Source organism: Lithobates pipiens, unplaced genomic scaffold (genome assembly GCF_037356315.1).
Source record: "Lithobates pipiens isolate NorthernLeopardFrog02 unplaced genomic scaffold, aLitPip1_a1.2 Scaffold_10, whole genome shotgun sequence".
NCBI classification, from domain to species: domain Eukaryota; kingdom Metazoa; phylum Chordata; class Amphibia; order Anura; family Ranidae; genus Lithobates; species Lithobates pipiens.
In genome coordinates, this window is record NW_027507686.1 from 119,825,599 (window position 1) to 119,837,821 (window position 12,223).

General features: G+C 43.2%; 1 protein-coding gene across 2 annotated transcripts in view; it reads right to left on the reverse strand.

Moving 5' to 3' along the window:
* Positions 1-2,335: 2,335 nt before the first annotated feature.
* Positions 2,336-12,223, reverse strand: part of SF1 (splicing factor 1) — a 133,285-nt gene continuing 123,397 nt past the window's right edge. For both annotated transcript variants that reach the window (XM_077457764.1, XM_077457772.1), the window contains 3 exons: positions 8,000-8,183; positions 7,762-7,929; positions 2,336-7,644 (listed from right to left, as the gene is read on the reverse strand). In XM_077457764.1, the coding sequence (XP_077313890.1) occupies positions 7,328-7,644; positions 7,762-7,929; positions 8,000-8,183 (669 nt within the window). In that variant the 3' untranslated portion in view covers positions 2,336-7,327. The remainder of the gene's footprint in view (positions 7,645-7,761; positions 7,930-7,999; positions 8,184-12,223) is intronic.

The following is a 12,223-nucleotide window of genomic DNA, read 5'->3' on the forward strand; positions in this document are numbered from 1 at the left end:
CATGGACTGATGGGTCCGCAGGGTTCCTAGGTCCTTTTTCAATAGGCAGAAAAAAACAAGCTGCAGAAGGCAGCCTGAGGGTTGTTATAACATGTTAACGTTTTCTGCCTAGTCCTCTCCTGAAGGTGGTGTAACAACCCGATGGTCTAAGAAAGGAGCTGTGTCAGTCGGTGAACATAAGAGAAATTTACATTTACCTCTAGGCAGACACATGGTGTCGATACACAAGTACATCATGCCCAAAGCTTTTTTTCCCCGCACTTAACCGAATCTATATCCCGGCCAGGGGGGGGGGGGGGGGGGGTTTGGGGGGGGATTGGTGTGAAAAAAAAAAAAAAAAAAAACAAGTCTCTCCTTCAGCGAGAGCAACGATGGATTTTCAGGATGCAGCATACCATGGCTTCAACGAATCCATCACTTTTGCCCCTTATTTGAAGGGCTTTGTTTCAGGTAAAACAAAATATTATCTATGATACCTTTAATATTTTTTGTTACATTGAGTCTGAGCTTTAGTACTCATTGAACTCTGCTCTAATTCCACTGGTTTCCACTGTCATTGGAATGTAGAATTCATTCATGTGATCATTACTGTTTAATTATCTACATGTACTGCATTAATGCAAAAGTCATTTCTGTGACTAAATTTGTATGTCTTTTGTGTTGTGCTGATGACCCCTGTCCTTTTGGGGGTGATGCTCTCTGTGGCCATTCATGTACCTCACAGCAGGCGTGGGGGGGGGACGGCATTTTGCTGCTGTGTCCCTCAGCATCTGCGTTTCCAAAGGTGGCCTTCTTTGAATTGGCTGCTGGAGGTCTCACTAATCTGCCGCCCCATGATCTTTCCGACCGTATTGTGGCTCACCACGCATGCGCGAGTTCTCTCGGTGCGTCATGTCATGCGGGGGGTTCCCCTTCCGGGATGCCACCATCACACGACGTTCCTCGTTGGCAGGCTAAAGAACCATGCCGTTCGGAGTGAGAGCTCATTTGAACCCTGGACCGATTCAGGTTATGCTATCCATTACAGATCACCTATATTATAAGGAAACACTTACCTATTTTAGGTTCCAGACAGCCACCAGGCCGAACAGACTTTCCATGTATAATAGTAAGTAACTTGCTGTATACCCACTGATACTTACTGGACTGTATTGTTTAAATATGTTGACCCTGTATCTAATCCAATTATATATTTGGCTTGTAGGTTTACTCTATTTACCATCACAGACATTAATCTAAGGGGTGGCCATATATGCCTGGACCCCCCCCCCCCTTTACTGTGGTACGCATTTCATATTCATTTTAGGTAAACTATTACATTCAGCACCCCTTTTCCACAATCCACATATTGCTTTTTTTCTTCCCTTCTCCTTACTTTCACTCTTATGTTTCACATTACATCTTGAAACTTTATCTCCACGGTTTGATTTGGGGCACTATTCTCTCACCTCATCTTTCCCCCTTTCCCTTTTTATTATGTCTTTCACCTGGTTTCACTTCCCAGGCACCTTACTCTATGGCTCCACCCCCCCCCCCCCCCAAATACATAGATTGTGTCTTTTCCTCACGTGTTCCATCGCTTTTTTCAGAGGGCTCCTTCCGAGTCCACATTTATTTTTTCCGATATTGTCACCCATTCTGTCACTCCTGCTTTTCTTTTTCATGCTGGTCATTCACCTCTTCCTGTATTTTTTTTTTTCACATTTTTCTCTCAGCATCTTCATCTTTTGCGCATCAGTAATTTACCGCATTGGTTCATGGCCCTGAAGCACCCTCACTCCCCCCACCTCTTTTTCCCCAGTCTCACTTTTTCAGTCTTCATTTTTTTTTCTTTTCACACTTTTGGTCACTGGCATATTGCAATAATCACACCACACGTTTAACCCCATTAATATTAAATTCATCATTCAATTTTAACAGTGAACTGGGATCCCCTTGGGTCCTGTGTTCGGCTTTCCTCCCCCCTCTCCTCCCATTTTTCCGGTTTTGGCAACAAGCATGGCCTCTTGAAGGTCCTGATTTTAGCCTCATGGACATACGCCCTCCTGTGGTGCGGGGGTTTTAGGCTCCTGCTGCACTGTCTGGATCCTCAAGCAATATCCTTAGGCATATTATCGGAGGCTTGCTTTACAGTCAGTGGTAATTATAAATCTTTAGAATCAGCCCAATCTAGAAACCCAAATCCATCTTACACCAGATATTTAGGTCTCAAAGCTCTCACTGGCTTTCCCATGATGCACATGACAGGCAAATATAACCTTAACCGTCTTTAATAAGAAAATGTCGAAGTTAAAAAAAGTTTCCTTGACAAGTTGATTAAAAAAAAAAGAAAAAAAAAAAAAAACAGACACTTTAATGCAAGTTGTTTTTCTTAACATATAAAAAGTAAAAGGCAACATTAAAGTTCTAAATATCAGGTCCCTTAGCCAAAAAACACTTCAACTGCTGCCTTCCAGACATAGGTCACTAAGCCTTTGCCAAGTAATAAATAGGACACATTAAAGCAAAGTATCCATTAGTAATGGTTCGTTAGCCACAGAAAAGCCAAGTACTATACAGGTCTACCAAGACTAAGGAAATACAGTAAAACCTTGGATTGAGAGTAACTTGATCTGTGAGTTTTGCAGGAAAGCATTTTTTTTTTAAATAAATTTTGACTCTATAAACAAGCTCTGTATAAGTAGTGGCAAGTAACAATTGAGTATAAAAGAGAAGAGAGCTGCCTTTAAGTGTAGCTATATGGTTACATTTATTGGCTGATTAAAAGAGGCACATCCAAGTATGCATGCATCCAGGGTAAAGCTGTTCACAGACCATCCTCCCTTCCACGCTGCACTCCACAAGTGCTTAAAGCCTCGCTTTCAGATCGCTCTACTGCAGGAAAGTCTTCCCAGTCAGTCATGATTGCATACTGACAGTGGTGAGAGCCGGAGGGGCAGAGGATGGTTTATGTGGACAGCTTTACCCCGAATGCCTGCTTACTTAGATGTGCCTCTTAATAAACCATGTGAGTTGCTAAATGTTGGACCTTCATTAAAAGTAACCATATTGCTACACTTAGAGGTGCCTCTTTTACACTCTGTAGCGCCTGCTGGATTTTGCATCTAATCTCCTTGTAGAGGCTGCCATTTGTGGATGGAAATTTTATGGTTACACAACCCTAATCACACTGCTATAATCTTTTTATATGGACTATAAAATTAAGCTCTTATGAATAAATGGTTGTGGAATGACCATTTTTTTCTTATGGGGAAATTTGCTTTGATATAGAAGTGCTTTGGATTACATGCATGTTTACGGAACAAATTCTTGCAATCCAAGGTTTTACCATATGCTAAAATTAGACAAATGAAATAGCTCTGGGGGGTAGCCTACAAAATTGATGAAAGATAGGATTTGTGACTTGCCAATACCAAGTACAGGACACAGGCTCTAATCTAAGCAGCAATCTTCAAGGTGATTGGATGCTGGCAAAACAGGCTGCAGGGACAAGCACAAGGGAGATCATAATAGAAGGGAGGGACCTGTATCTTGCACTGCACAAGAGATTTTAGCGGTCAATCAAAAATTCTTAGTCATACATTATGGGACACAGGATCTTAAACTGACTGGGCCATCCAAAAGCAGTCGAAACAAGGAGTGTGCGACTAGAATGATACAAGACCCAGATAAAATGGGTTAAGAAAGGCGCAACAGATTCAGAGAGCAACTTGCAGCATCAGGAGGCTGCCTGAACATTCAATGGATAGAACAAGCAAGTAAGTGAACAGTTGCCCAGGTGGTGGCTTTTCAAATATGAGAAACATGCCCAATACTGAAAGTCCCAAAAATCACTAATAGATCTTGTAGAGTGCCTTTACAGGAGGAAAAAACCCTACCCTTCAAAACCACAGGACTTTGGATGGATCAGACAAGTTTTAAAGGGGTTGTAAAGGCTCGTGTTTTCACCTTAATGCATCCTATGCATTAAGGTGAAAACACCTTGCAGTCACCGACCCCCTAGCACCCCCCCCCCAATTTCCATTGGCGCATCCCCGCCGTTCCGCTCTCTGAAGGTTGCTGGACTCGGAGCGCAAGGTAACTCCCTCAGGAGAGCTCTTCTCCAAGGGGGTTATCTAATGCGAAGGAGCGGCCGGGGGAACCCCAGAGATGGATGTTCAGGGCCACAAAACAAGCTGCACAGTGGAGGCAAGTAGGACTGTCCTTTAGTATCACTTTAAATATTTTTAGAAGAAAGAGCTTCCCTGGCTCCAGTGCTGGGTTGCAACTCCACCATTCTAGACACAGTCTGGGCTTGTTGATCAGATATATAGGACAGACCCTGAACCGTGTTTGGACCCACACTGCCAGAATGTTGAGCTGCAACAGTCTAGAGTGAAACTGGGCACATAGCACAGCATTGAACGAGGCAACTATTAGATCCTAGGGCCATGTACTTCAATCTGGGAAATGGGTCTAGCGATGGCTTCCCCAGATGGAGGATCCAACCAAGCTCTGTAGTCTGGGTTGGGCGGAGCGAGTACTTGGTTTTGACAGTTACTAGCTTCCACTTCTGGTTGAGTGCGTGGCGGCAAAGTGAGCAGGAAGTCCTCCTCCCCCTCAGATTAACACATGCAAAATAGAAAACAGTCTGCGAACCCGCAAGGTTTCTTTGCTGGTTTCCCTTAACCAAGATGTCGGCACCAGCACCCGAGAGCAGATTAAAGAATTCGCTCAGGTGAGGATGCCTGGACAGGTAAGTGCCCTAATAGTAATTTTATTTGTAGCGGGTCTCAACTCGCTTTAAAAATTACACTGGACCCAGGCATCAGATTTTGCGTAACCAGAAGGTCGCAAGATGTCATCCCACTTATAAATGGGGGCATCCCACCACTGGGAAGAGGCTTTGGAACCAGTCTTGGCTGATTTTGAAGCCCACATGTTGCAAAAGCTAAATTTAGCAACAGAAGGCAAGACGAAAGGAAAGCCCCAACGGTACAGACATAAGACCTCTTTCAGTGGGGCCAAGCGTACTTCCACCCTCGTAACCTTCTTGACGTGCTTAGCCAAGAAAGCCATTCACCTTCAAAGGGTAACCGCTAAATGCACTTCTTGCATGGGAGCCGACCTGACCAGCATTTAAGCCAAAGTATCACACTCATGTGGATAGAGATTTGATGAAGTACCTGCCCAGCTGTTCAAGCAGTAGCATAAAGCCGTAGGTAAAAGTGTGGCCATGCGTTTATTCCAGACAGCAATTGTCTGTTGGGTAGAAGTAAAAACAGGCTGCATAGCAGGGCCTCCCAAAGAGCACATTCAAAAGCTCCTCTTAGCCCTTGTACACACGGTCAGACATTCCGACAACAAATGACGGGACTACGTTCAGCCTAGTAGCCAATAGCTTGGGTCTAGGAATTTGATCCGAGCATGCGTGGCACTTTGATCGGAATACTCTACAAACGATCAGACAATGTCCGATCGGATCATGTTGTCGGAAATTTTTTTATATCCAGCTCTCAAACAATGTTGGTCAGACATTCCGACGGAAAAAGTCAGATGAAGCCCACACATGGTCGGATTATCCGACAACACGGTCCGATCTGACATTTTCCGTCGGAATGTCCGACTGTGTGTACAAGGGCATAGAGTGTAAAGTAGGGCTGAAACAACTAATCGATTAATCGACAACTAATCGATTATGAAATTAATCTATTTTCATAATCGATTAATCGGCCACTAACATAATGGGGTTAAAAAAAACTTAAAATTAGCCCATTATAGTACAAAAAGAGCAAATCGCTACTGTAAATATTACTTTCACTGTCTCATATTAAAAAATGAACCCCTTACAGTAGTAATTATTTGCTCTTTTTGTACTAATTTTTGTTTTTTTAACCCCATTATATTACTTAACATCTCAAGGCCTGGGTCACACCTTCATGTTTTTGGTGCTATTTTCAGAAACACACTAAAGTTCATTTACATTGTTTTCTATGGGACATGTTCATATCCATGATTTTTTTCAGCTGCTTGGAAAAGCAGCTGTATTTGGAAGAGACAAGTACTTATTTATTTTTTTAACACAAAACAGTGCTATTTTGTTTTTTTGGTTCAATATACTTCAATGGAGAAGCTGCAGAAAAGCATGTAATACGTTTTTTGTGGCAATTTGTTTTTGAATCTGCCCAACAACAAATTAGCCAAAAAAAAAAAAAAATGTAAAAATACAAAAATCGCAGCAAAATTACCTTTTCTTCCCTTTAAGGTTTTTAACCAATTAATCGAAACACTAATCGGCCAACTAATCGATTATGAAAATTTGCATTTCAAATCTGCTCTTCTGTGCAATAGTTTTGCATGGAACTGCCCCGAGCCTTCTGCTGTTGGGCCCGCGCCAGCACTGCTGGCTCCTTCGCCCTCGTCAAGTGTCCCCATAGCAAGCAGCTATAGTATCATTAAGCTTGAATAAAAACTCTGCTACAAGCAATTCAAGCAAAGTAAGGTTACTAAGGCCCTCAGGGAAAAATACCAACCCCACTAGCACTAGAAAGTCCATTTGATCCTTTAATTGTACGAGATCTGCCATACTTGCCAATAGGGGTACTCATGCCCTCTATAGTTGGAGTGGGAGGAGAATGTCTTGATGCCAAGCACTTGTCGGCCACTGATCTCATTCTGTGCAGTCAACAAGTACTACACTGCACTACCAGAAAAAGGACAGGAGGCTGTGTCAGTCTAAAGTTGCACTAAGAAAAAGGAAGGAGGCAGGTCGCAAAGCCACAGTAACTCAAGAAGCACCCAGGTTGTGAAGCTGCACTAAATGAGCTAGGGGGTAGCTGCATATAACCCAGCCATTAGAGAGCCTGTGTACCATAGTGTATTGCTAATAAAATTCATGGAAGGGTTTCCACAGGGATTTCAAACATAAGATGACACACATGAAATTCCACTGACAAGTAATATAGCAAGTACCTTTCTAGAAGTTGTGCCAACATCCCAAGTAAAAATTCAATGGACACTAGATTAGCGACTTGTGGTTCTAAGAAATACAATTTCATAAGACCAAACACAAGGATGCAATTTAATAGTTCAGAAAAAAAAACTAGCTCTTTAAAAAGATGCCCAAGTCCCAAATGTCAGCTAAGCATGTGATTTATAAGTCCCTCTTAAATCAAACAAGTCATAAAAGACAAAAAAAAGCAAATGTTTTGTAGTAAACTAAAAGGGTAATTTTATAATTTTCTGAGAAGATTCCTATTCTCTGTGGGATAGGTTATGAAGATAAGATAGGGGGGGAAAAAAAATAAAAAAAGGGGGAACGTCTGCTTGGTCAACTTAAGTGTCAAGTTTAGTTTTGGGGAGGTGGTGGCGGAGGAGCAGGGGGCATAGAAAACGGAGGTAAACCTGGAACACCCATACCCATCATTGTCACAAAGTTAGAAGGATCTATTGGAGGTGGGGGAGGAGGTGGTGGAGCATACAGTAGGCCTGATGTTCCTGGAGGTGGGGGTGGTGGAGGTGGTGGAGCACTAGGTGGAAGTGGAGGCTGAACACCTGGAGGAGGCGGCACCAAGGAAGAGCTTGTCTGGATGCTTGTGCCCGTTGATGCAGTGGCTCCTCCCTGCTGTTGCCAAGGAGGAAGGGAGGCAGATGTGGTTTGTGAAGCTGAAATGAAAAACAACAAATTGAGAAAAAATAAAAAGGAAGCAAAATTGCAGGGTGACCAAAGTTACACAGGCAGCGAAGAGGCTTAAAGAAGCAATCTGAATAGTTCATACTTACTTTGCTGCCAAGGAAGGGGTGCTGTTGGCTGTGGAGGAGCAGCTGTTGCTTGTTGTTGCCAAGGTGGCAAAGTGGGGGCTGTTGGTGGTGGTGGGGGAGGTGCTGGCCCAGTAGGTGGTGGAGGTGGAGGCGGTGGCATAAGACCCATGGGGTGAGAATGCAAGAGACCTGCAATTAGGAAAATTCGTGTAATTCCGATAATCAAATATAAAAAGGTTTCAACTATCCAAAATCTTACCCATGTGATGGGGACCAGGGTGATGGGCTCCAGGATGTGGCTGCATCCAGTGATGATGAGGAGCAGTGGGATTAGGCTGGATGGGTGGGCCATTTCCTGCCCCTCCCATAGGGGCAGGGAAAGAGTGAGGAGCAGCATGCAGAGCTGGAAACGGCCTATCAGTGGTCATCCAGGGAGGACGGTTCTGCGTTGGGAAACAAAGAAAACAGCAATTTAAAAGAGAAAAAAAAAGCGCAATATTAAAAGGCAGATAGAAAAAAAAAAAAAAAAAAAAAAACACACACACACCTGGTATACTTAGCTGAGCTGTGCAGTGGTTTTGCACAGATCAGCCTCAATCCTCCTTAGAAAGTTCCCTGCTGGTACTCCTGACCCCTCCCTCCTGAGTGCAAGCAAGCAGCTTAGTATGGGGGCACCCGAGTAGGTTAACTCTCGAGGAACTGTGGTGAGTCCATTCACACACTTTCTTCTCATTGGATTCTGAAACGCACGGCAAAGCATGCATTTTGAAACAGATGTGAATGGAGCCCCATTGTTCTTGTGTAAACATTTCACTTTCAGGCCCCATTCACACCTGGCGTAGTGGGAACGCAAGTTTTTCTGTTTTCCCGTGATGTTTGAGGAAACTTCACACTTTCAAGGGACAGAAGTCTGGACAGATAGTTTGTTAACCAAAATACCCTAGTGCTGGTTAATAGCTCAGATGATCACCTCATCAACTTCCAAGTATACGAGACACCGGAAGTGACATCACTGGCCCCATCCGACGCATTGCGTCATCTGTAACGAGACTTCCTCAGGGATAGCCTATACCTGAGGAAGTCATGTGACGTGTTGCATCAGGTGGGGTCAGTGACGCCAGCTCCAGTGTCTCGCATACATGGAAGTTGCTGAGGCCATCAGCTGTACTCTTACTCTGTTATCTATGCTGGAAATAATTTTTTGTTAATACAAAAGTATATCGGTATTTTATTAAAAGTGGTACCAATAGCAATATTGCATATATGAGCTGCTGTTTATATTTAAGCATATCATTGAAGCATATAATTGAAGCATGAGGAGAGGATCAAGCTAATCCCAGCAAGGGGATCTTTGGCGGGATTGATTGTAGCAGGTGGAAATACACAGGACCTAGAGACCCAATTGAGATCAAAAAGTGTATGACCTTATGGTCATACCTTAAGGCGAGTGCCCATTTCACTTACTGGTGGTGGATATTCACTGTATTTTGGCAGAGGATAAGAGTATATTGGAAGTTTTTTTTTTTTTACCTATTACAAGATTTTTTGGACTTTATCATGTAGCCCTGAATATCGCACTGGATACGGACATTCTATATTTGTGCAATAAGAAATTTTTGGGTTATTACATACAATATATGCATTTGTTTGCAAGCTGCTGCAGGGACTCCCAGCATATTGTTATTGTGCTTAAATAGGTTCAATATATTTATATGTACTTTCACAATTTTCTTTATAATTTTGGAGAACACATTAATTGTGGAATAAGCCCATTTATATAATTGTTGTTTTGTAGTGTTTTGAGTTCACTCACCAATGGTTGTGGCTGTTCACTGAGAGAATAAGGGCAACTGAGTATATAGTAGCTCATAAGGATTTGTATAGACTGTTTATTACTGTATTGGCGTATAACACGGTGAATCAGGTGCAAATAGTGTGTTATATGCCAATACTTAAATTTTAGCTGCCTCGGAGGGGACATGGAGGGGGCGGGACGAGCGCCTTCAGATTACATGCAGTGAGAATCTCCTGTTTACTTGGCGGCCTCTGTAATAGAAAGTCCCATCTCCTGGGAAGCCATTGGACCACTGTCTATCATAGGGGATTCTCACTGTATGTAATCTGCCCACGCTCGCCCCACCCCCTCCCTGTCCCATCTAGGCTGCAGATAGGTATCGATCAGACTGCACCGATGTGGACTAATGAGGCTGCTGCACCGATGTGGACTAATGAGGCTACATTAATGATACTTGAGGCTGCAGATGGGCACTGACCCTTATTTTGTTTCAAAGTTCATTTAAAAAGTTACGTTTTTTCCTCTGAAACTTCCCTCTTAAAATGAATGTGCGTGTTATACACCAATAAGGCAATTCTATTTATAATTTAAACGCCTCCTCTTCATTAATCATATGCCATGCCCCTCCTTTTTAAATTACATTTTCCCCGCATACACCACTATATTTTTATACCACTCACGATAACTACATAGTTGAGGGTAGATTTAAAATACATTGTATATGTATGGGGAGCTTTACAGAACCCAGGACATACCTCTTCTGTTTTCAGTACTACAGCTCTGATCCACATAGGCCGTTATCTGATCGCTCAGCTCCAAACAATCCATGCAAGATTAAAATGGTAAAAATAAAGTGTATTTAGTGAGAAGTGATCACCGATTGCACTGGAAAAACTAACACCTGCAGAGGGGTTGGACTGATCTCCTGGAAGAGGGCAGATGCAGGGTGTGTTAATGAAGTCAGCTGGCGAACTGTCTTCTGTATCTTAACGGTCTTCACATCCTTAGGCCTGGTTCACACTGGTGTGACACAGGCTCTGACTTTGGGGGCATGTCACATTGCGTGTATAAATCAAAGGTTCCCTATGAGAGCCGTCTTGTCAGACTGACTTGTGTCAGACTAGTTTTTGTCCCTTTTCATGCCATTCAATATCATTGAAGTCGGATGGTCTTAACTGATCCGACTTGTCGTATGCGCCATCTCTTATATAGCCATGCCCATCTGGTGACGTCAGCCAGAGACCCTGTCCCCTTCTGACATCACCACCTGAGGCATGATAGCCACGCCCCCTGGGCTATATAAGAAATGTCAAACAGCAGGAGCCAACAGTGGGAGCCAGCATCAGAAGAAGCCATCAGCAGAGGGAAAACTGACAAAAAAATAAATAAATAAATAAAAACACAGGAAGATGGCAGCGAAGGGAGAAGAACCAGAGGAAGAATACCAAACAGCAGCAGGAGAAGAAATCGCCATAGATAGAAAACCCGTTGGAGCTACGAGGGACATTCTTCATTAAGGAATTTGTCCAAAACCTGTGTACTTTTTTTTTTTTTTTTACACTTTTTTGGGTGAAGTGTACAATGTACCCCATTACTCATTCACATGGGGGGGGGTCTGGGCCCCCCCTTGTTAAAAGGAGGCTTTCAGATTCTGATAAGCCCCCACAACCACCACCCAGGGTTGTCGTGAAGAGGCCCTTGTCCTCACCAATGTTCATACCAGAACCAAAGGGCCTGGTATTGTCAGATCAAAGTCAGATCCTGTTTGTTGAAGTTGCATGGAAGTCAGACATGAAGTTGCAGGGAAAAGTTGGATCGGAAGTTATCAAACTTCCCTGTTGGAGCAGTGTAAACCCGGCTTAAAACCAGTCTAGGAAGTAATGACGTTTATTTTTATACAAGCTGGACACCAAGGTAAAATCTGTTTAGGATCAATAGAAAGCTTTTTTATTTCTACTCTAATGGATATAAAAAGTCTACACACCCGTTAAAATGTCAAGTTTCTGTGATATATAAAAATAAGACAATGAAAATTTCAGAACTTTTTCAATTGAGATCTACAGTTTATAGGGCACATTAGTGGAAAACTGAAATCTTTTAAGTGGGGTAGGAACATAATAAAATAATGTGGTTGCATAAGTGTGCACACCCTCTTATAACTGGGGGTATAGCGGTGTTCGGAATTAAGCAATCACATTCAAACTCAGGTTAAATAGGAGTCCGTACACAACTTCCATTTTTTAAAGTGGCTCTGATTAACCCCAAATAAAAGTTAAGCTGTCCTGGTATGTCTTTCCTGCCTTTTTCTTAGTCCCATGCAAAAGCCATGGTCCGCAGAGAGCTTCAAAATCAGAGGGATTGCATTATTAACCACTTGAGACCCGCGCTATAGCCGAATGACGGCTACAGCGCGGATCTCCTTTGCCGGGACTACGTCTATTGACGTAGTCCCGTGCACGAGCGGCCTGCGCGCGCGGCGCGCTCTGATCGGCAAGTCTATGAGACTCGTCTGATCACCGATCCGAGCAAGGGGTCGATCCCGACCCCTTATCACATGATCAGCTGTCAGTCAATGACAGCTGATCATGTGATATAACGGAGCCGGTAATCGGCTATTATTGCTCCTCGCGCTGACAGCGCGAGAAAAAAAAAAAAAAAAAGAGCCGATCACCGGCGGCCGTGATCGGG